The 24,000-nt window shown below is 48.9% G+C and overlaps 1 protein-coding gene across 1 annotated transcript in view; it reads right to left on the bottom strand.

The window, feature by feature from the left end:
- LOC100136067 (glutamate dehydrogenase, mitochondrial) overlaps positions 1–19,727 on the bottom strand; it is a 29,942-nt gene extending 10,215 nt beyond the window's left edge. Inside the window, exons 1-4 of the mRNA XM_036946153.2 lie at positions 18,097–19,727; positions 10,583–10,663; positions 3,298–3,353; positions 1,527–1,590 (exon numbers count right to left, since the gene is read on the bottom strand). Coding sequence (XP_036802048.1) covers positions 1,527–1,590; positions 3,298–3,353; positions 10,583–10,663; positions 18,097–18,484 — 589 coding nt within the window. The 5' untranslated portion in view covers positions 18,485–19,727. The remainder of the gene's footprint in view (positions 1–1,526; positions 1,591–3,297; positions 3,354–10,582; positions 10,664–18,096) is intronic.
- Positions 19,728–24,000: the final 4,273 nt, after the last annotated feature.

Raw genomic sequence — 24,000 nt, 5'->3', positions numbered from 1 at the left:
CCAATTATGATTTTTCCTTGAGTGGATAGTCTGGGTGCCGGAACATAGTTCTGAATAACACATTTTGTACACTGCAAATCGACAGCAGAAATCCAAAACAGATAGTGATCGACAAAAAACGGAATCATTACAAACCTTGATTACATTGAGATACGATCACATATGCATCTTGATTTATGTGTGGGAATACTTGGGAACAGATTTCCTAAATAAAAAATCACTTTGAGACGATTTCCTGGTGATTTTAGTCTTTTACGTCCAACAACAAAAATTATTTAAAAAATATATTATTTTGCTCAGAAAACTTGGGAGGCAAAAATACCTAGTGGTGAACCCTGCCCTCCATCTTTCTTTCTCTCTTTCCCACCTAGTGGTGAACCCTGCCCTCCATCTTTCTTTCTCTCTTTCCCACCTAGTGGTGAACCCTGCCCTCCATCTTTCTTTCTCTCTTTCCCACCTAGTGGTGAACCCTGCCCTCCATCTTTCTCTTTCCCACCTAGTGGTGAACCCTGCCCTCCATCTTTCTCTTTCCCACCTAGTGGTGAACCCTGCCCTCCATCTTTCTCTTTCCCACCTAGTGGTGAACCCTGCCCTCCATCTTTCTCTTTCCCACCTAGTGGTGAACCCTGCCCTCCATCTTTCTTTCTCTCTTTCCCACACGTAAACACACACTACACAGGTTTGAGATAAAGTTACGAGCAATTAAAAATCTATAGTTCTACCTATTCTAAATATAGACAGTGGCTGACTGGAGGGCTCAGAACGCCCACTTTACCCTGGTGGCAGACATGTCTAAATGCCAGTCTCTCTCCCTCTCTGTGTTCTAAACAGGATGGTATGCAGGGAGGGACATTCTCATGAGGATCTGACTGACTGGAGGAGGGGTCTACTACCCACGTCACCATTAATACACAACGGCAGTGTTCCACATCAGCAATTATTATTTACCTTCATTTAACCAGGCAAGTCAGTTAAGAACAAATTCTTATTTACAACGACGGCCTGGGAACAGTGGGTTAACTGCCTGTTCCGGGGTAGAATGAGAGATTTGTACCTTGTCAGCTCGGGGATTTGAACTTGCAACCTTTCGGTCAGCCAATCAGCATTCAGGGCTCAAACCACCCAGTTTATAGTAGTGTATACACTATGATGGCTGAAAGTGAGGGCTTGTGAGGAGCAGAATTAACAACCTCTGCATAATCAAAACAGTTGCTTTGTGAGAAGGGGTTAAAGTTCACAGTTAGTCATTGTTATGTAAATGAAAGCTGAAAAGTACCAGTGGCCTGAGTCAGAACAGGCCCGCCGGAGCCACAGCCCAGTGAGACAAAAGGCTGGGGGTAAAACCCTGGCGTAAAACCCTGGGGTAAATCACTGGGGGTAAAACCCTGGGGTAAATCACTGGGGTAAAACACTGGGGTAAAACCCTGGGGTAGAATCCTGTCTTCTCTGTGTTTTGAGGTAACACGTCACAGTCATTAGCATACAGGATCATAGGGGACAACTGGCTACATGAAGAACACACTTACCAATAAAACCTTTCTTGGCCAGCTCAATGGTGAACCTTCTAGTGATCTTCTCCAACTCATTGTCCTAAAGAGAGAGAGAGAGATAAATCACAGAGTGCACGAGGAGAGAGAAAGGTTTCCTGTGTGTCTGCCAGCTAACAGCTAAGCATTTCAGCTCCACTTAGCTCTGAAGGGCATACCGTACTACCACACATACACACACACTGGTGAAAGATAGACAGATAAAGATGAATCGATCAGCCCTAAAGAGCCTCTCTCTCTAGGATATTAATAAAGAGCCTCTCTCTCTCTCTAGGATATGAATAAAGAGCCTCTCTCTCTCTCTAGGATATGAATAAAGAGCCTCTCTCTCTAGGATATGAATAAAGAGCCTCTCTCTCTAGGATATGAATAAAGAGCCTCTCTCTCTAGGATATGAATAAAGAGCCTCTCTCTCTCTCTAGGATATGAATAAAGAGCCTCTCTCTCGCTCTAGGATATGAATAAAGAGCCTCTCTCTCTAGGATATGAATAAAGAGCCTCTCTCTCTAGGATGTGAATAAAGAGCCTCTCTCTCTCTCTAGGATATGAATAAAGAGCCTCTCTCTCTAGGATATGAATAAAGAGCCTCTCTCTCTAGGATATGAATAAAGAGCCTCTCTCTCTCTCTAGGATGTGAATAAAGAGCCTCTCTCTCTCTAGGATATGAATAAAGAGCCTCTCTCTCTAGGATATGAATAAAGAGCCTCTCTCTCTAGGATATGAATAAAGAGCCTCTCTCTCTCTAGGATATGAATAAAGAGCCTCTCTCTCTAGGATATGAATAAAGAGCCTCTCTCTCTAGGATATGAATAAAGAGCCTCTCTCTCTCTAGGATATGAATAAAGAGCCTCTCTCTCTCTAGGATATGAATAAAGAGCCTCTCTCTCTCTCTAGGATGTGAATAAAGAGCCTCTCTCTCTAGGATATGAATAAAGAGCATCTCTCTCTCTCTAGGATATGAATAAAGAGCCTCTCTCTCTAGGATATGAATAAAGAGCCCCTCTCTCTCTCTAGGATATGAATAAAGAGCCTATCTCTCTCTCTAGGATATGAATAAAGAGCCTCTCTCTCTCTAGGATATGAATAAAGAGCCTCTCTCTCTCTAGGATATGAATAAAGAGACTCTCTCTCTCTCTAGGATATGAATAAAGAGCCTCTCTCTCTAGGATATGAATAAAGAGCCTCTCTCTCTCTCTAGGATATGAATAAAGAGCCTCTCTCTCTCTCTAGGATATGAATAAAGAGCCTCTCTCTCTAGGATATGAATAAAGAGTGTCTCTCTCTCTCTCTAGGATATGAATAAAGAGCCTCTCTCTCTAGGATATGAATAAAGAGCCTCTCTCTCTCTCTCTAGGATATGAATAAAGAGCCTCTCTCTCTATGATATGAATAAAGAGCCTCTCTCTCTAGGATGTGTGTGTCTGTGTGTGTGTCTGTGTGTGTCTGTGTGTGTCTGTGTGTCTGCATGTGGGTCTGTAAGGGTTTACTGGAATAGATCATTGATGTGACATGGAGTAAAATATGCTTCCTGTGCATTAGAGCGTCCCCACAATAATCACCTACCATGGTGTGTGTGTGTGTGTGTGTGTGTGTGTGTGGAAGAGAACAGCCTCCATCCAGTAAGCAAGCCACACTCTTTCCTCCACACAACACAAACACTTGTATCTGTGTGTGTGTATCTGTGTGTGCGTGTCTGTGTGTGTATCTGTGTGTGTATCTGTGTGTGTGTGTCTGTGTGTGACGGACTTACAGAGTAATTTTTGACGTTGATCTTGACACCAGCTTTAGCCCCCCCGAATGGTACATCTGGAGAGAGAGAAACCGGCTTAACAACTGGGGCTTAAACACACACACACACACACACACACCTCATTGCTTTAACAACAGCTCTCTGAAAATGCTAATAAAAATCTCTCAGATCAGTGTGTATGTTTACATGAAATCAGGAGCACTGAGGAATGAATGAGATGTGAGAGGAGAGGAGAGGAGAGCAGAGGAGAGCAGAGGAGAGCAGAGGAGAGGAGTGCAGAGGAGAGGAGAGGAGAGGAGAGGAGAGCAGAGGAGAGCAGAGCAGAGGAGAGGAGAGAAGTGCAGAGGAGAGGAGTGCAGAGGAGAGGAGAGGAGAGGAGAGGAGAGCAGAGGAGAGGAGAGGAGAGGAGAGGAGAGGAGAGGAGGAGAGGAGAGGAGAGGAGAGGAGAGGAGAGGAGAGGAGAGGAGAGGAGAGCAGAGGAGAGGAGAGCAGAGGAGAGGAGAGGAGAGGAGAGGAGAGGAGAGGAGAGGAGAGGAGAGGAGAGGAGAGCAGAGGAGAGGAGAGCAGAGGAGAGGAGAGCAGAGGAGAGCAGAGGAGAGGAGAGGAGAGCAGAGGAGAGGAGAGCAGAGCAGAGGAGAGCATAGGAGAGGAGAGCAGAGGAGAGCAGAGGAGAGCAGAGGAGAGGAGAGCAGAGGAGAGGAGAGCAGAGCAGAGGAGAGCAGAGGAGAGGAGAGCATAGGAGAGCAGAGGAGAGCAGAGGAGAGCAGAGGAGAGGAGAGAAGAGCAGAGGAGAGGAGAGCAGAAGAGAGGAGATCAGAGGAGAGCAGAGGAGAGCAGAGGAGAGCAGAGGAGAGGAGAGCAGAGGAGAGGAGAGGAGAGGAGAGGAGAGAAGAGCAGAGGAGAGGAGAGCAGAGGAGAGCAGAGGAGAGGAGAGGAGAGGAGAGGAGAGGAGAGGAGAGGAGAGGAGAGAAGAGCAGAGGAGAGGAGAGAAGAGCAGAGGAGAGGAGAGCAGAAGAGAGGAGATCAGAGGAGAGCAGAGGAGAGCAGAGGAGAGCAGAGGAGAGGAGAGCACAGGAGAGCAGAGGAGAGCAGAGGAGAGCAGAGGAGAGGAGAGCAGAGGAGAGGAGAGCAGAGGAGAGGAGAACAGAGGAGAGGAGAGGAGAGGAGAGGAGAGGAGAGGAGAGGAGAGCAGAGAAGAGCAGAGCAGAGGAGAGCAGAGTAGAGGAGAGCAGAGGAGAGCAGAGGAGAGGAGAGCAGAGGAGAGGAGAAGAGAGGAGAGCAGAGGAGAGCAGAGGAGAGCAGAGTAGAGGAGAGCAGAGGAGAGGAGAGGAGAGCAGAGGAGAGGAGAGCAGAGGAGAGGAGAGGAGATTAGAGGAGAGCAGAGGAGAGCAGAGGAGAGCAGAGGAGAGCAGAGGAGAGGAGAGCAGAGGAGAGGAGAGGAGAGGAGAGCAGAGGAGAGGAGAGCATAGGAGAGCAGAGGAGAGGAGAGGAGAGCAGAGGAGAGCAGAGCAGAGGAGAGGAGAGGAGTGCAGAGGAGAGGAGTGCAGAGGAGAGGAGAGGAGAGGAGAGCAGAGGAGAGGAGAGGAGAGGAGAGGAGAGCAGAGGAGAGGAGAGGAGAGGAGGAGAGGAGAGGAGAGCAGAGGAGAGGAGAGGAGAGGAGAGGAGAGGAGAGGAGAGGAGAGGAGAGCAGAGGAGAGGAGAGCAGAGGAGAGGAGAGCAGAGGAGAGGAGAGGAGAGCAGAGGAGAGGAGAGCAGAGCAGAGGAGAGCATAGGAGAGGAGAGCAGAGGAGAGCAGAGGAGAGCAGAGGAGAGGAGAGCAGAGGAGAGGAGAGGAGAGCAGAGGAGAGCAGAGGAGAGGAGAGCATAGGAGAGCAGAGGAGAGCAGAGGAGAGCAGAGGAGAGGAGAGAAGAGCAGAGGAGAGGAGAGCAGAAGAGAGGAGATCAGAGGAGAGCAGAGGAGAGCAGAGGAGAGGAGAGCAGAGGAGAGCAGAGGAGAGCAGAGGAGAGCAGAGGAGAGGAGAGCAGAGGAGAGGAGAGCAGAGGAGAGGAGAGAAGAGCAGAGGAGAGGAGAGCAGAAGAGAGGAGATCAGAGGAGAGCAGAGGAGAGGAGAGCAGAGCAGAGGAGAGGAGAGCAGAGGAGAGGAGAGCAGAGGAGAGGAGAGGAGAGCAGAGGAGAGGAGAGCAGAGGAGAGGAGAGGAGAGCAGAGGAGAGGAGAGCAGAGTAGAACAGAGAGGAGAGGGGAGGAGAGGAGAGGAGAAGAGAGCAGAGAAGAGCAGAGCAGAGGAGAGCAGAGTAGAGGAGAGCAGAGGAGAGCAGAGGAGAGGAGAGCAGAGGAGAGGAGAAGAGAGGAGAGCAGAGGAGAGCAGAGGAGAGCAGAGTAGAGGAGAGCAGAGGAGAGGAGAGGAGAGCAGAGGAGAGGAGAGCAGAGGAGAGGAGAGGAGATTAGAGGAGAGCAGAGGAGAGCAGAGGAGAGCAGAGGAGAGCAGAGGAGAGGAGAGCAGAGGAGAGGAGAGGAGAGGAGAGCAGAGGAGAGCAGAGGAGAGCAGAGGAGAGGAGAGCATAGGAGAGCAGAGGAGAGCAGAGGAGAGCAGAGGAGAGCAGAGGAGAGGAGAGAAGAGCAGAGGAGAGGAGAGCAGAAGAGAGGAGATCAGAGGAGAGCAGAGGAGAGCAGAGGAGAGCAGAGGAGAGGAGAGCAGAGGAGAGGAGAGCAGAGGAGAGCAGAGGAGAGCAGAGGAGAGCAGAAGAGAGGAGAGAAGAGCAGAGGAGAGGAGAGCAGAGGAGAGCAGAGGAGAGCAGAGGAGAGGAGAGAAGGGCAGAGGAGAGGAGAGCAGAAGAGAGGAGATCAGAGGAGAGCAGAGGAGAGGAGAGCAGAGCAGAGGAGAGGAGAGCAGAGGAGAGGAGAGCAGAGGAGAGGAGAGGATAGGAGAGCAGAGGAGAGGAGAGCAGAGGAGAGGAGAGGAGAGCAGAGGAGAGGAGAGCAGAGGAGAGGAGAGGAGAGCAGAGGAGAGGAGAGCAGAGGAGAGGAGAGCAGAGGAGAGCAGAGGAGAGCAGAGGAGAGGAGAGCAGAGGAGAGGAGAGGAGAGGAGAGCAGAGGAGAGCAGAGGAGAGCAGAGGAGAGGAGAGCATAGGAGAGCAGAGGAGAGCAGAGGAGAGCAGAGGAGAGCAGAGGAGAGGAGAGAAGAGCAGAGGAGAGGAGAGCAGAAGAGAGGAGATCAGAGGAGAGCAGAGGAGAGCAGAGGAGAGCAGAGGAGAGGAGAGCAGAGGAGAGCAGAGGAGAGCAGAGGAGAGCAGAGGAGAGCAGAGGAGAGGAGAGCAGAGGAGAGGAGAGCAGAGGAGAGGAGAGAAGAGCAGAGGAGAGGAGAGCAGAAGAGAGGAGATCAGAGGAGAGCAGAGGAGAGGAGAGCAGAGCAGAGGAAAGGAGAGCAGAGGAGAGGAGAGCAGAGGAGAGGAGAGCAGAGGAGAGGAGAGGAGAGCAGAGGAGAGGAGAGCAGAGGAGAGGAGAGGAGAGCAGAGGAGAGGAGAGCAGAGTAGAACAGAGGAGAGGAGAGGAGAGGAGAGGAGAGGAGAAGAGAGCAGAGAAGAGCAGAGCAGAGGAGAGCAGAGTAGAGGAGAGCAGAGGAGAGCAGAGGAGAGGAGAGCAGAGGAGAGGAGAAGAGAGGAGAGCAGAGGAGAGCAGAGGAGAGCAGAGTAGAGGAGAGCAGAGGAGAGGAGAGGAGAGCAGAGGAGAGGAGAGCAGAGGAGAGGAGAGGAGATTAGAGGAGAGCAGAGGAGAGCAGAGGAGAGCAGAGGAGAGCAGAGGAGAGGAGAGCAGAGGAGAGGAGAGGAGAGGAGAGCAGAGGAGAGCAGAGGAGAGCAGAGGAGAGGAGAGCATAGGAGAGCAGAGGAGAGCAGAGGAGAGCAGAGGAGAGCAGAGGAGAGGAGAGAAGAGCAGAGGAGAGGAGAGCAGAAGAGAGGAGATCAGAGGAGAGCAGAGGAGAGCAGAGGAGAGCAGAGGAGAGGAGAGCAGAGGAGAGGAGAGCAGAGGAGAGCAGAGGAGAGCAGAGGAGAGCAGAAGAGAGGAGAGAAGAGCAGAGGAGAGGAGAGCAGAGGAGAGCAGAGGAGAGCAGAGGAGAGGAGAGAAGGGCAGAGGAGAGGAGAGCAGAAGAGAGGAGATCAGAGGAGAGCAGAGGAGAGGAGAGCAGAGCAGAGGAGAGGAGAGCAGAGGAGAGGAGAGCAGAGGAGAGGAGAGGAGAGGAGAGCAGAGGAGAGGAGAGCAGAGGAGAGGAGAGCAGAGGAGAGGAGAGCAGAGGAGAACAGAGGAGAGGAGAGGAGAGGAGAGGAGAGGAGAGGAGAGGAGAGGAGAGGAGAGGAGAGGAGAGCAGAGAAGAGCAGAGGAGAGCAGAGGAGAGCAGAGTAGAGGAGAGCAGAGGAGAGGAGAGCAGAGGAGAGCAGAGGAGAGGAGAGGAGAGCAGAGGAGAGGAGAGCAGAGCAGAGGAGAGCATAGGAGAGGAGAGCAGAGGAGAGCAGAGGAGAGCAGAGGAGAGGAGAGCAGAGGAGAGGAGAGGAGAGGAGAGCAGAGGAGAGCAGAGGAGAGCAGAGGAGAGGAGAGCATAGGAGAGCAGAGGAGAGCAGAGGAGAGGAGAGAAGAGCAGAGGAGAGGAGAGCAGAAGAGAGGAGATCAGAGGAGAGCAGAGGAGAGCAGAGGAGAGCAGAGGAGAGGAGAGCAGAGGAGAGCAGAGGAGAGCAGAGGAGAGCAGAGGAGAGGAGAGAAGAGCAGAGGAGAGGAGAGCAGAGGAGAGCAGAGGAGAGGAGAGAAGAGCAGAGGAGAGGAGAGCAGAAGAGAGGAGATCAGAGGAGAGCAGAGGAGAGGAGAGCAGAGCAGAGGAGAGGAGAGCAGAGGAGAGGAGAGCAGAGGAGAGGAGAGGAGAGGAGAGCAGAGGAGAGGAGAGCAGAGGAGAGGAGAGCAGAGGAGAGGAGAGCAGAGTAGAACAGAGGAGAGGAGAGGAGAGGAGAGGAGAGCAGAGAAGAGCAGAGCAGAGGAGAGCAGAGTAGAGGAGAGCAGAGGAGAGCAGAGGAGAGGAGAGCAGAGGAGAGGAGAAGAGAGGAGAGCAGAGGAGAGCAGAGGAGAGCAGAGTAGAGGAGAGCAGAGGAGAGGAGAGGAGAGGAGAGCAGAGGAGAGGAGAGCAGAGGAGAGGAGATTAGAGGAGAGCAGAGGAGAGCAGAGGAGAGCAGAGGAGAGCAGAGGAGAGGAGAGCAGAGGATAGGAGAGGAGAGGAGAGCAGAGGAGAGCAGAGGAGAGCAGAGGAGAGGAGAGCATAGGAGAGCAGAGGAGAGCAGAGGAGAGCAGAGGAGAGCAGAGGAGAGAAGAGCAGAGGAGATCAGAGGAGAGCAGAGGAGAGCAGAGGAGAGGAGAGCAGAGGAGAGGAGAGCAGAGGAGAGCAGAGGAGAGCAGAGGAGAGCAGAGGAGAGGAGAGCAGAGGAGAGGAGAGCAGAGGAGAGGAGAGCAGAGGAGAGGAGAACAGAGGAGAGGAGAGGAGAGGAGAGGAGAGGAGAGGAGAGGAGAGCAGAGAAGAGCAGAGCAGAGGAGAGCAGAGTAGAGGAGAGCAGAGGAGAGCAGAGGAGAGGAGAGCAGAGGAGAGGAGAAGAGAGGAGAGCAGAGGAGAGCAGAGGAGAGCAGAGTAGAGGAGAGCAGAGGAGAGGAGAGCAGAGGAGAGGAGAGCAGAGGAGAGGAGAGGAGATTAGAGGAGAGCAGAGGAGAGCAGAGGAGAGCAGAGGAGAGCAGAGGAGAGGAGAGCAGAGGAGAGGAGAGGAGAGGAGAGCAGAGGAGAGCAGAGGAGAGCAGAGGAGAGGAGAGCATAGGAGAGCAGAGGAGAGGAGAGGAGAGCAGAGGAGAGCAGAGCAGAGGAGAGGAGAGGAGTGCAGAGGAGAGGAGTGCAGAGGAGAGGAGAGGAGAGCAGAGGAGAGGAGAGCAGAGGAGAGGAGAGCAGAGGAGAGCAGAGGAGAGGAGAGGAGAGCAGAGGAGAGGAGAGCAGAGCAGAGGAGAGCATAGGAGAGGAGAGCAGAGGAGAGCAGAGGAGAGCAGAGGAGAGGAGAGCAGAGGAGAGGAGAGGAGAGCAGAGGAGAGCAGAGGAGAGCAGAGGAGAGGAGAGCATAGGAGAGCAGAGGAGAGCAGAGGAGAGCAGAGGAGAGGAGAGAAGAGCAGAGGAGAGGAGAGCAGAAGAGAGGAGATCAGAGGAGAGGAGAGCAGAGGAGAGCAGAGGAGAGGAGAGCAGAGGAGAGCAGAGGAGAGCAGAGGAGAGCAGAGGAGAGGAGAGGAGAGAAGAGCAGAGGAGAGGAGAGCAGAGGAGAGCAGAGGAGAGGAGAGAAGAGCAGAGGAGAGGAGAGCAGAGGAGAGGAGAGCAGAGCAGAGGAGAGGAGAGCAGAGGAGAGGAGAGCAGAGGAGAGGAGAGGAGAGCAGAGGAGAGGAGAGCAGAGGAGAGGAGAGCAGAGGAGAGGAGAGCAGAGGAGAGGAGAGCAGAGTAGAACAGAGGAGAGGAGAGGAGAGGAGAGCAGAGAAGAGCAGAGCAGAGGAGAGCAGAGTAGAGGAGAGCAGAGGAGAGCAGAGGAGAGGAGAGCAGAGGAGAGGAGAAGAGAGGAGAGCAGAGGAGAGCAGAGGAGAGCAGAGTAGAGGAGAGCAGAGGAGAGGAGAGGAGAGCAGAGGAGAGGAGAGCAGAGGAGAGGAGAGGAGATTAGAGGAGAGCAGAGGAGAGCAGAGGAGAGCAGAGGAGAGGAGAGGAGAGCAGAGGAGAGGAGAGCAGAGGAGAGGAGAGGAGATTAGAGGAGAGCAGAGGAGAGCAGAGGAGAGCAGAGGAGAGGAGAGCAGAGGAGAGGAGAGCAGAGGAGAGGAGAGCAGAGGAGAGCAGAGGAGAGGAGAGCAGAGGAGAGGAGAGGAGAGCAGAGGAGAGGAGAGCAGAGGAGAGGAGAGCAGAGGAGAGCAGAGGAGAGGAGAGGAGAGCAGAGGAGAGCAGAGGAGAGGAGAGCAGAAGAGAGGAGAGCAGAGGAGAGCAGAGGAGAGGAGAGCAGAGGAGAGGAGAGGAGAGCAGAGGAGAGGAGAGCAGAGGAGAAGAGAGGAGAGCAGAGGAGAGGAGAGCAGAAGAGAGGAGAGCAGAGGAGAGCAGAGGAGAGGAGAGCAGAGGAGAGGAGAGGAGAGCAGAGGAGAGGAGAGCAGAGGAGAGGAGAGCAGAGGAGAGCAGAGGAGAGGAGAGCAGAGGAGAGGAGAGGAGAGCAGAGGAGAGCAGAGGAGAGCAGAGGAGAGCAGAGACTTACCGACCACGGCACACTTGTATGTCATCAGAGAGGCCAGAGCCTTCACCTCATCAACAGACACCTCTTCACTGTAACGGATCCCTGCACACAGACAGACACAAAGGGAGTCAACACACGGAGCCCAACAATACTCTCCAACAATACCACACACACTCTAAAGTTGACAGGAAAGCTGGCTTTGAGTCTACTGTGTCCAGCACAGATACACTACCTGGGGTTACACTGTGTCTCCTCTACACCAGCAGCACAGGTACACTACCTGGGGTTACACTGTGTCTCCTCTACACCAGCAGCACAGGGACACTACCTGGGGTTACACTGTGTCTCCTCTACACCAGCAGCACAGGGACACTACCTGGGGTTACACTGTGTCTCCTCTACACCAGCAGCACAGGGACACTACCTGGGGTTACACTGTGTCTCCTCTACACCAGCAGCACAGAGACACTACCTGGGGTTACACTGTGTCTCCTCTACACCAGCAGCACAGAGACACTACCTGGGGTTACACTGTGTCTCCTCTACACCAGCAGCACAGGGACACTACCTGGGGTTACACTGTGTCTCCTCTACACCAGCAGCACAGGTACACTACCTGGGGTTACACTGTGTCTCCTCTACACCAGCAGCACAGGTACACTACCTGGGGATACACTGTGTCTCCTCTACACCAGCAGCACAGGGACACTACCTGGGGTTACACTGTGTCTCCTCTACACCAGCAGCACAGGGAAACAGAGTGTGAGTGCTGACCTATATTGGCCTGTGTCACTGTGACAGATGACTACCGAGAGCCAGTGGCACCGACCACAGACAGGAGACTGCAGCCAGCCCAGCGCACTACAGAGGACAGAGAGAGGGTGTGCATGTGTGAGTGACATCATCTCAAAGCGCCACGGAGTGTCCCGAGACCCAGTCCAGAAAACAGCCCCTACACTAGCTAGCCACTAGCCCCATGCTGTGTTAGCAGGATGGTGTTCAGGAGGAGGACACACATTAGCAACGCCTACATAACATGACCTTTAGAGACCAGGCAGTCTACAAGCTAGAGCTGCTGGAAGGCATGACCTTAACAACGTGGACCCTCCATTGAACTACACTATAGACACAGCACTGACTGAGACACAGATGTAGGACCTTCAGGTAGGGCCACTTCACTTTTGATACAGCAGCAACAAGGGAATGTGAATTATTATGTGGATTATAATTCACATGGACATTCTCCTGCAACCAAGTGATCAAATTAAGATCCTACATCTGAAGGCTAATTCAATTCACTGAACAAGAATGTTCTTTATACCCGTAACCTTTCAACCATTAAGCCCTCCCCCTTTGATTCTCCTCCTCTCCCATCCCCTACTACCGCAGCAAAAACATGTTGAGAAACATTCCAATGGAATGAGTCTCTGGGTTGGCTAGGAAACACACACACACATACACACACACACACGAGTGTAAGCTGTGTATATACATGAAAAATGTATGAAAACAGATACCCACGAATAAACATACTGTACACCCACACAGGCAAACCCGACCGCCCAAGAGCCCACAGAGCTGTCCATTGATGTGGAAGGGAGCCCACAGTGGGTTGTTAGTCACAGTGGAAATAAAAGCTGCGGGCTTCCTCTTCTGCTTGGAAAGGAGAAGGACATGTTGGACGTTTAGCAGACTAAACATTCTTTGAGAGTGAGTCACTTCCTGACACTCCCTAACACTGAGTCACGCCTGCACAAACACAGTTCTGCAGTGGTCCAGCTAGAGAATGTGAGGTTCTGCAGTATTGTAGCAGAACCAGGGTTTCTATATAGAGCAGTGCCCTCAGCAACAGCCTTTGTACTTTGTCTACACAGACAGTATCAGCCCATTACCTCTAGTCTCTACCACACTAGTACACTGACTAACAGCCTTTACCCTCTAGTCTCTACCCCACTAGTACACTGACTAACAGCCTTTTACCCTCTAGTCTCTACCCCACTAGTACACTCAGCCTTTACCCTCTAGTCTCTACCCCACTAGTACACTGACTAACAGCATTTACCCTCTAGTCTCTACCCCACTAGTACACAGACAGTATCAGCCCATTACCTCTAGTCTCTACCCCACTAGTACACAGACTAACAGCATTTACCCTCTAGTCTCTACCCCACTAGTACACTGACTAACAGCCTTTACCCTCTAGTCTCTACCCCTCTAGTACACTGACTAACAGCCTTTACCCTCTAGTCTCCACCCCACTAGTACACTGACTATAACAGCCTTTACCCTCTAGTCTCTACCACACTAGTACACAGACAGTATCAGCCCATTACCTCTAGTCTCTACCCCACTAGTACACTGACTAACAGTCTTTACCCTCTAGTCTCTACCCCACTAGTACACTGACTAACAGCCTTTACCCTCTAGTCTCTACCCCACTAGTACACTGACTAACAATCTTTACCCTCTAGTCTCTACCCCACTAGTACACTGACAGTATCAGCCCATGACCTCTAGTCTCTACCCCACTAGTACACTGACTATAACAGCCTTTACCCTCTAGTCTCTACCCCACTAGTACACAGACAGTATCAGCCCATTACCTCTAGTCTCTACCCCACTAGTACACAGACTAACAGCATTTACCCTCTAGTCTCTACCCCACTAGTACACTGACTAACAGCCATTACCCTCTAGTCTCTACCCCACTAGTACACTGACTAACAGCCTTTACCCTCTAGTCTCTACCCCACTAGTACACTGACTAACAGCCTTTACCCTCTAGTCTCTACTCCACTAGTACACTGACTATAACAGCCGTTACCCTCTAGTCTCTACCCCACTAGTACACTGACTGTAACAGCCTTTACCCCATCTAGCCTAACCATCAGTCGTCTGTGTCCCAAGTAACTGTGTTTTCCACTGAGCTAACCCTCACCCAAGGCATTAGCTAGGGGAGCTAACACAAGTCTTCAGGTCACAGGCAAGGTCATACTAACCAGCTCTGTTACATAGTCTACGCTGACAGGACTGTAATAAGGCTGGATGACACAGAAAGGAGGGTATGGAAACTATGAGAAGTGTAGCTGTAGTCAGAGAGGAGGGGAATGGAAAGTGTGTGAAGTGTAGCTGTAGTCAGAGAGGAGGGGAATGGAAAGTGTGTGAAGTGTAGCTGTAGTCAGAGAAGAGGGGAATGGAAAGTGTGTGAAGTGTAGCTGTAGTCAGAGAAGAGGGGAATGGAAAGTGTGTGAAGTGTAGCTGTAGTCAGAGAGGAGGGGAATGGAAAGTGTGTGAAGTGTAGCTGTAGTCAGAGAAGAGGGGAATGGAAAGTGTGTGACTAAGCTGCAGATTTGATCACTTCTCTAAAACGGATTTGAGGGAAGCATCTGCTCTGGTGGCGTGTGACGACCTCTGACCTCCCCATGATGATGCGTTTGCCATAATTAAACATCTATAGGCCACACCAATCAGAAAGTCTATTCACATGTTATGTGTCACATGTGCCGAATACAACAGGTTACAGTGAAATGCTTACTGACAAGCCCTTAACCAACAATGCAGTTTTAAGAAAATACCTACAAAAAAGTAAGAGATAAGAACATCAAATAATTAAAGAGCAGCAGTAAAATAACAATAGCGGGGCTATGTACATTAACACACAACCAATGTCCCCTCCAGTGTTCAAATATACTCTCCGTCAGTCTGTCAGAACGTGCACCTGATTCAGCTTGCCTGGCACAATGGGTAGGTGGTGAGACTTTGCACTTTAAGACCAGTTGGTTAAACAAGAGAAAACTCACTGGATGAGCCAAATAAAGTTACGCTTAGTGAACACTCCTCCCGCCTCCTGTCAAAATGCTGACGAATAGGAACGCTTAGTGAACACTCCTCCCTCCTCCTGTCAAAATGCTGACGAATAGGAACGCTTGGGTACATTACCACCCCTTCCCCTACTCCCCTCGTCAAACAACTGTTCCCTCCTCTCTCGCTCCCCCCTCACTGGAAATATGTCACATCCTGATCCTCACCCCACAAATCACCCACAATGCAGAGCTGAACAAGTCTTGAACTTTGACTTGAACCATGAACCACATAGCTCCCCTCCTAAAACAGACACACCTTGCGGCCCCACCCCACCCTCTAAACCCTCCTCCAGACAGACAGGCAGACAGACAGACAGACAGACAGACAGACAGACAGACAGACAGACAGACAATTAACTCAGGAACCACACCTGTGTGGAATCACTTTCAATATACTTTGTATCCCTCCTCTCCTCTTTACCCTCTAGTCTCTACCCCACTAGTACACAGACAGTATCAGCCCATTACCTCTAGTCTCTACCCCACTAGTACACTGACTATAACAGCCTTTACCCTCTGGACTCTACCCCACCCTCTAAACCCTCCTCCAGACACACAGACAGACAGGCAGACAGACAGACAGACAGACAGACGATTAACTCAGGAACCACACCTGTGTGGAATCACTTTCAATATACTTTGTATCCCTCATTTACTCAAGTGTTTCTTTAAGTTTGGCAGTTACCTTAGCAACGTGCATGCCCCGCCCACCTGAGGATCTGTCTATTTCCTGTGTTCGAGGGGTGTAAATCCACTTGTCACTTAAATATCGCTGGCTTGATTGCTTTCCTTTAAGAACTGCGACCCTTTCATACTCTTGCTTGTGCCTGTTGTTTTTTCCCCATTAACGTTAACGGACGCGGACATTTTTGTAATGGCCTGTCAAACACAGCCCGGTAATGGCTGAAACGAGCTCAATGGAATACAGAAGTAAGCCTACCTCAGAAGTAAGCTATGTTATTAGACTAGTAGCCTTCTGTCTTGCAGTTCAGACGTAGCCCTTTCATGTAGTTAATTACCAAAAGTAACCTCTTTGGCCTCATGGGTCGAATGTTATTCATATTTTATTAAACCATTCATAAACATTTTTTTTTTAAACTGACAAAAAAAATTCTATGTCAAACGGTTTTGTTATATTTCCGTCTTCTGTGATAAAGTGTAATATTGGGATGCGAACTCCAAATGTAATACATGTCAACTCTATATCTGACATGGTACAGGTGTCTTCTTTTTTTAAGCCCATAACCATGTGTGTGAGTTGTATACTTTTGTATCAAAGTAGATTTGTTAAGATTACCAAGAAACACTCTGTGTGACCCCGATTTAACCCACTGCAGTTTTCATGGGAAATGTGTGTGAGGCTGTGTGTGTCCATATTATGTGGCTATGTGTGATGTGATGTGTGTGTGCTGTTTGTGTGTGTATGCAGGTGGCACAGGATTGGGCGTATGATTAGTCACTCTAGGCCTACTAAATATAACATAAGTGTGATATATACAGTACCAGTCAAAAGCTTGGCCACACCTACTCATTCAAGGGTTTTTCTTTATTTGTACTATTTTCTACATTGTAGAATAATAGTGAAGACATCAAAACTATGAAATAATACATGCGGAATTATGTAGTAACCATAAAAGTTTTAAACAAATCAAAATATATTTAATATTTGAGATTCTTCAAAGTAGCCATCCTTTCCCTTGATGACAACTTTTCACAATCTTGGCATTCTCTCAACCAGCTTCATGAGGTAGTCACCTGGAATGCATTGAAATTAACAAGTGTGCCTTATCAAAAGTTAATTTGTGGAATTTCTTTCCTTCTTAATGCGTTTGAGCCAATCAGTTGTGTTGTGACCAGGATTGGGGTGGTAAATAGAAGATAGTGCTATTTGGTAAAGACCAAGTCCATATTATGGCAAAAACTGCTCAAAAAAGCATAGAGAAATGACAGTCCATCATTACTTTAAGACATGAAGGTCTGTCAATAAGGAAAACGTCAATAACTTTGAAAGTTTCTTCGAGTGCAGTCTCAAAAACCATCAAGCTCTATGATGAAACTGGCTCTCATGAGGATCGCCACAGGAAAAGACGACCCAGAGTTACCTCTGCTACAGAGGATAAGTTCATTAGAGTTAACTGGCTCTCATGAGGACAGCCACAGGGAAGGAAGACCCAGAGTTACCTCTGCTGCAGAGGATAAGTTCATTAGAGTTAACTGCACCTCAGATTGCAGCCCAAATAAAAGCTTCACGGAGGTCAAGTAACAGACACATCTCAACATCAACTGTTCAGAGATTGCGTGTACCACGGCATTCATTGCTGCAAAGAAACAACTACTAAAGGACACCAATAAGAATAGCATGTGTGGTTCCCACCGTGAAGCATGGAGGAGGTGTTATGGTGTGGGGGTATATTGCTGGTGACACTGTCAGTGATTTATTTAGAATTTAAGGCAAACTTAACCTGCATGGCTACCACAGCATTCTGCAGCAATACGCCATCCCATCTGGTTTGCGCTTAGTGGGACTATCATTTGTTTTCAACAGGACAATGACCCAACACACCTCCAGGCTGTGTAAAGGCTATTTCACCAAGAAGGAGAGTGATGGAGTGCTGCCTCAGATGACCTGGCCTCCATAATCACCCAACCTCAATCCAATTGAGATGGTTTGGGATGAGTTGGACCGTAGAGTGAAGGAAAAGCAGCCAACAAGTTCTCAGCATATGTGGGAAAGACTGTTGGAAAAGCATTCCAGGTGTGTGTGTGTGTGTGTGTGTGTGTGTGTGTGTGTACAATATGACCACTTTACTTTAAATGAACTTACTGTATTTTTTCACCCTGCTGTACAGACGAATTAGCATATTAAGTATCTAATTTGCATAAAGCAATATAAAAGTTTTATACGCATTTCATAAACTGTTATAGACTCTCAGTCCTGCACGAATATCTGTTAATAACCTGACCACCCTACTTTACATTATTGGGCTTAAAGTACTGAAATTATGTATTATGCCTAATTTGCGTATTAAATAGTTCATTTGCATAATACAGCATTTTAATGTAATGTTTTTATTTTATTTGAGTCATCTCTGTGAACCTTGAAAATGTCAAAACAATATGACCATCCTCTCTTGAGATATTCTGAGTTATTGGACAAAAGTAAGTAAGCATTTCACTGTAAGGTTTACCTGTTACACCTGTTGTATTCGGGCGCATGTGGCAAATCACATCTGGTGTCGAATGTAGGAATCCGGACAGGTGATTTAGTGCCTTATTGACAACAGATTATAGTTACACTGACCTACCTGTCCGCGACCTTTTCTGAACTCTTGAAAATAAGATATCTCAGCAATGGTAAATCTTATCCTCATGAAATAAAGCGTGCTGTGTTCCTGACAAGGCGCTCTATAATTTGGAAAGCTACGTATAACACCAGAAGCACAGTTTCATTTTGTCCTCTAACACCCTACTGATGATGCAGCTAGGAGATGCAGCTAGCTATCTATACAGTAACTAGCTAACGGTAGCTAAACAGAGTCAGTGCAGCTGTTCTCTCACTGCTGAGTAATGGGATCGCCAAATGAGCTACCTAGCTAGATAGTACATTTCGCAACCGCACAACCACCCGAAGGACAGTTGAGAGGCAGGAAGCGGCGCTTGGCAGTATCTTACCCCCCTTGCAGGGCGTCCTGTGCTGGCTGTGCTGGGCGCGGTAGCCCTCCACCACCTCCCACTCTCCGTTGTCCCTCTTGATGGGGAAAGAGACGCTGAGGACGTGGTTGCAGGGCTTGATGATGCGGAGAATCCCCTTCACTCGTTTCATCTTCTGCTCGGGGGTCTCCCTGCTCTTCAGGTCCTCAACAAGCTTGTCCTGAACGATGGCGGCTCCGCGGTCGAAGAAACCCTCCACCATGCGAAAGAAGTTGGGGTCGTCGGGCTGTTCACTATACTGTCGGACCCGCATCAGAGCGGCCGATGCCGGGAGAGCAGATTCCACGCAGCCCGAGGCCAGGGCACTGCCCGCCCCGCGGGATAACAGCTCCCCGAAGTACCGGTACATGATCGATCTAACCGTTTAACGGGGGGGGGAGTAAAACAACAGCGACGGGGGTTTCTATCTATCTATTAACCGGTCAGAGGGAGGGATGACTAAACGGCACAGCAGCACACCTTCACTGTGTCCCCTCTTCCGACTGAATGGCCGTTGGAAGTGCGCGCCCGTTCACTTTAAGTCTGCGCTGACCACCAAGGCTTGGACGCCTCCGGGACCGGGATGCACGCGGAAGAGGAGGGTACAGTTCTATGAAGGAGGTTCATTTCGGCCCGCGCGTCCGCAAGAGACAGAAAACAAAGCGCGATCCCGTGTGTGTCCCTCTGAATGCAGTTGTAGGTGGCCTATGTCAAATGTTTATTGTGCAAGTACGATATATAGCTTACATATTCACAGATGAATCCAGCTTCTGATTCTTCTAATGAGACAATTGTGGAGTTATTCTGATGGGATCCTGAGCATTTCATTTTGTGGTATTCTAGGTCCTTATGCCTGCACACAAACATGTCCAGTGTAAACAAATATACATCATTATCACTGCAAATAACTTTTCAAGTGCTCAAAGTGTTTTTTGGGTCAGTATGGTTCCACATAGAACCACAACCCTTAGCAAAGAACCCTTGAGGAACCCACATTTCTTTATGTGTAGGCTTCTCAAACATTTAGCACTGTTATGGTGTCTTTATGGTTCCACACAGACAACACTTTCAATGTTGATTTAACACTCAGGAGAGTTTCCTGTGTACTATGACAGTCTGACTGAAAATAATGGAAATCAAAAATAGTATTTTTTGTAAGAGGTAGTTATTTTAATGAGAAAGTAAGACCAAAGAATGTAGGCCTACACACAAAATAATGTGGGTTCCTTAATGGTTCTTTGGTAAGGGTGATGGTTCTATGTGGAACCATACTTCCCCAAAGAACCCTTTGAGTCCTTCAATGGTTCTTTTGAATTGAATTTGAATTGAATTGAATTTGTCAATAAACATAGTAAGAAAACCAATGGAATTTGTATATAATATGGCTGTTAAACCAGAATTGAAAACCCTGTATGGTTCTACAAAGAACCTATGAGATTGAGAACGGTTATTTATAGAACCATTCTCCATAAAGGTTCTATAAAGAACCATGAAAAAGTGTTCCATGTAGCACCAAAAATGGTTTTTAAAAAAGGGTTCTTTCCTCTTTGACACGCTGTGGATACAAGCCAAACAACCCTTATTTGGCACTATATAGAACCTTTTGATTTTAGTGTGTATGACTGTGAAACATACAGAAGGTTGTAATGGTTATTCCATCAAAGTTAGCCCTATATAATGAAAGACAAGATCCTATCGTCAATGCACCTGTCTGTTACAGATGGCTCTCTCATTCGCTGTCAAATCACCTAGTGAGAACATCTGTTATAACAGATCAGACGTATAACTGATAGTTGCCCAGCACTCTTAAGAAAGGAATACCAGACAAGGTACATTGAAGGGATGCTCCCTGTCTTGCATCAAAAAGACGAATTGCACATCATTCAGTATAAGCTGATGTCTTCATCAGTCGCTGGTGTATAAGTAGAAGCGTGACAGGAAGTGTCTGCTCAGAGAGACAGATCTGCACCCAGTGAAGACTGGCTGAGGTAAAGAATGAGCTGAGCCAGTGGTTCTGACATGCAGATATGGATCTGCACTTTGTCTCTCTCTCCTCTTTCCCTTCCCACATTGATCAGCTCAGGTAGAGGGAGAGAGAGATCAAAGAGTGCGTATATCATTTTATTGTAGTTATTGTTGAATGATTATATTATTTATGGCTGTCCTCAATTGCTGTGTTTGTCAGTAGGACTAATTTACTGCCTGGTCTGGGGTCTGAGCCAATCATAAACCAGAGATAAGACAGCGTCCAATCAGGATGTGGCCCTCTGACCAACCTGTTTTTCCTTTGCTGGGTCCAGGGTGCACTCTCTTCTGTACCACCACGAGTAGAAGAGATCTACCGGAGTGACAAGACAGTATGAAGGGTAGTGGTCTAATACCTAGCGCTCCCCTCCTCTCACCCCTGGCAGAGGTCCATTTTGAGACGTGCCCCCTCTCTTGTCCACTGATGACCTGCTTTAACAAGACACACACACCGGCAGAAGGTTCTATCTGGTGCTCTCTCCCTGGCAGCTCAACTCTCACTGCTCTCTCTCTCTGGCAGCTCAACTCTCACTGCTCTCTCTCTAGCAGCTCAACTCTCACTGCTCTGTCCCTGGCAGCTCAACTCTCACTGCTCTGTCCCTGGCAGCTCAACTCTCACTGCTCTCTCTCTGGCAGCTCAACTCTCACTGCTCTCTCTCTCTGGCAGCTTAACTCTCACTGTTCTCTCTCTGGCAGCTCAACTCTCACTGCTCTCTCACTGGCAGCTCAACTCTCACTGCTCTCTCTCTCTGGCAGCTTAACTCTCACTGCTCTCTCTCTGGCAGCTTAACTCTCACTGCTCTCTCTCTGGCAGCTCAACTCTCACTGCTCTCTCTCTGGCAGCTCAACTCTCACTGCTCTCTCTCTGACAGCTCAACTCTCACTGCTCTCTCCCTGGCAGCTCAACTCTCACTGCTCTCTCATTGGCAGCTCAACTCTCACTGCTCTCTCTCTCTTGCAGCTCAACTCTCACTGCTCTCTCTCTGGCAGCTCAACTCTCACTGCTCTCTCTCTGGCAGCTCAACTCTCACTGCTCTCACCGTTCCTCACCACTGACCACTCCTGTTCTCTCTTTAAGACAGAGCCTTGTGTCTACACCGTTCCTGACATTCCTGAATAAGCCCTGAAACCTGTCCTGATATCATGACGAGTCCAGTCCTGCCCATGTTGTTTGAAATGATTTTGTGATTTGATTTGATTATGTTGTGTAGGGAAGCTACCCTTGAGTGGAAAGTCAATAACTATACTAGAGAGTAGGCCCTTTACTGCAGTCGAATGACCAAACTGCCCTCTAGTGGCCTCATGGGTGGAATGTTATTCATATATTTCATCATTAATACACTTTTTTTTCAGCAAAAATCCGGTGTTTCTATGTCAAACGGTTTTGTTAGACTTCAGTCTTCTGTGATGTATATGAAGTGTAATATTTGGATGCAAACTCCAAAATGTAATACATGTCAACTGTATATCTGACATGGTACAGGTGTCTTCTTTCTTTAAACCCATAACCATGTGTGTGAGGTGGATGCTTTCTTTAAACCCATAACCATGGGTCACTGCTCTCTCCCTGGCAGCTCAACTCTCACTGCTCTCTCGCTGCCAGCTCAACTCTCACTGCTCTCTCCCTGGCAGCTCAACTCTCACTGCTCTCTCTCTGGCAGCTCAACTCTCACTGCTCTCTCTCTGGCAGCTCAACTCTCACTGCTCTCTCTCTGGCAGCTCAACTCTCACTGCTCTCTCATCGGCAGCTCAACTCTCACTGCTCTCTCCCTGGCAGCTCAACTCTCACTGCTCTCTCTCTGGCAGCTCAACTCTCACTGCTCTCTCATCGGCAGCTCAACTCTCACTGCTCTCTCTCTGGTGGATACTTTCTTTAAACCCATAACCATGTGTGTGAGGTGGATACTTTTGTATCAAAGTAGATTTGCTTAAGACTATCAATAATCACTCTGTGTGAACTACGAAAAGTAGCTTTGAAAAGACAGAAAAACGTAGAGACGCTCCATGTTAAACTAGATGGACAGTCAGGGAGTAGATTGATCAGATCAAGTTCATACTGGAGTTTAGTTCATTACCTGTGGATAGCATACACACAACTACACACAACCCCACCCGTGGAAATATGAACACGAAGACAGGTTTTTAGGAATTCTGACAATACACACGCATGTGTGCGCACTCATGTATGTATGCATGTATGTGTGTGTGTGTGTGTGTGTGCGTGTGTGTGTGCGCGTGCGTGTGTGTGTGCGTGTGCGTGTGTGTGTGTGTGTGTCTAGTACATTTGACAAATTCCTAAAAACCTGTCCGAGTGTCCCGTATTTCCACTGGGTGTGTAGCTAGCTGTACGTAGTCGTGTGAGGTTGTACGTTGCTCTGTGTAGGAGATCTACAGATATTCAAACAAATTGTGTTGAGTCTGTCTGAATAGAGGCCCTGACCCCAGCCTGCACCTATTGGACTCTGAACACCAGATAACATCTGATCATCTGGGTCCTGGTACTGACACACACGCTTACACAAACACAGAGGGAACATCACATTATTACTTGATTTAAGGTGAGGCTGTCTGGGATCACACACACACACACACACACACACACACACACACACAGACACACACACACAAACACACACACACACACACACACACACACACACACACACACACACACACACACACACACACACACACACACACACACACACACACACACACACACACACACACACACACACGTCTCAACCAAAGGTTACTCAACACATGAGCGTGGTTCACCTCAACACCTCAACACAGAGACAACACAGGTTCAAACCCAGTCAGTCACACATCACTTCACTATGATGCATCCGTCCTAGAGCTGTGTGTCTCCTGACTACAATCCCTGTCCCATTATAACAGGTGTTCTGTTAGTACAATACTAATAATGGTTAGAGAGGGATGGACCCTGACACTTCTCTCTCTCTCTCAACTCTCTCTCTCTTAACTCTCTCTCTCTCTTAACTCTCTCTCTCTTAACTCTCTCTCTCTTTACTCTCTCTCTCTTAATTAACTCTCTCTCTCTTTACTCTCTCTCTCTCAACTCTCTCTTAACTCTCTCTCTTTATTCTCTCTCTTAACTCTCTGTCTCTCTGTCTCTCTTAACTCTCTCTTAACTCTCTCTCTTAACTCTCTCTCACTCTTAACTCCCTTAACTCTCTCTCAACTCTCTCTCACTCTTAACTCTCTCTCTCTTAACTCTCTCTCTCTTAACTCTCTCTCTCTTTACTCTCTCTCTTAACTCTCTCTTAACTCGCTCTCTTAACTCTCCTCCCTCTTGTTGTCCTCTCTCTCTCTTTACTCTCTCTCCTAACTCTCTCTTAACTTGCTCTCTTAACTCTCTCTCGCTTTACTCTCTCTCTCTTAACTCGCTCTCTTAACTCTCTCTCGCTTTACTCTCTCTCTCTTAACTCGCTCTCTTAACTCTCTCTCTCTCTTTACTCTCTCTCTCTTAACTCTCTCAACTCTCTCTCTTAACTCTCACTTTACTCTCTCACTCTTAACTCTCTCTCTCTCTTTATTCTCGCTCTCTTAACTCTCTCTCTTTTTCTCTCTCTTAACTCTCTCTCTCTCAACTCTTTCTCTATACCCTTTCCTCTCTCTCCTTTTCTTTCTACCCCTTTTCTCTTTCTCTCTCCACATTACATTTTTCGCACTCACCCCCTCCCCCTCTCCTCCTCCCCCTCTCCTCCTCCCCCTCTCCTCCTCCCCCCTCTCCTCCCTCTTGTTGTCCGCTCTACGCTGCCAGTCAGTGATTTATCATGATCATGTGTCAAAGGGTGAATGCTGGCCCGTCATTGGCTGACGACCGGACAACACCCA

Source organism: Oncorhynchus mykiss, chromosome 16 (assembly GCF_057628025.1).
Source record: "Oncorhynchus mykiss isolate SJ-2025 chromosome 16, ASM5762802v1, whole genome shotgun sequence".
NCBI lineage: Eukaryota > Metazoa > Chordata > Actinopteri > Salmoniformes > Salmonidae > Oncorhynchus > Oncorhynchus mykiss.
This window is presented reverse-complemented; position numbering and strand designations above follow the sequence as displayed.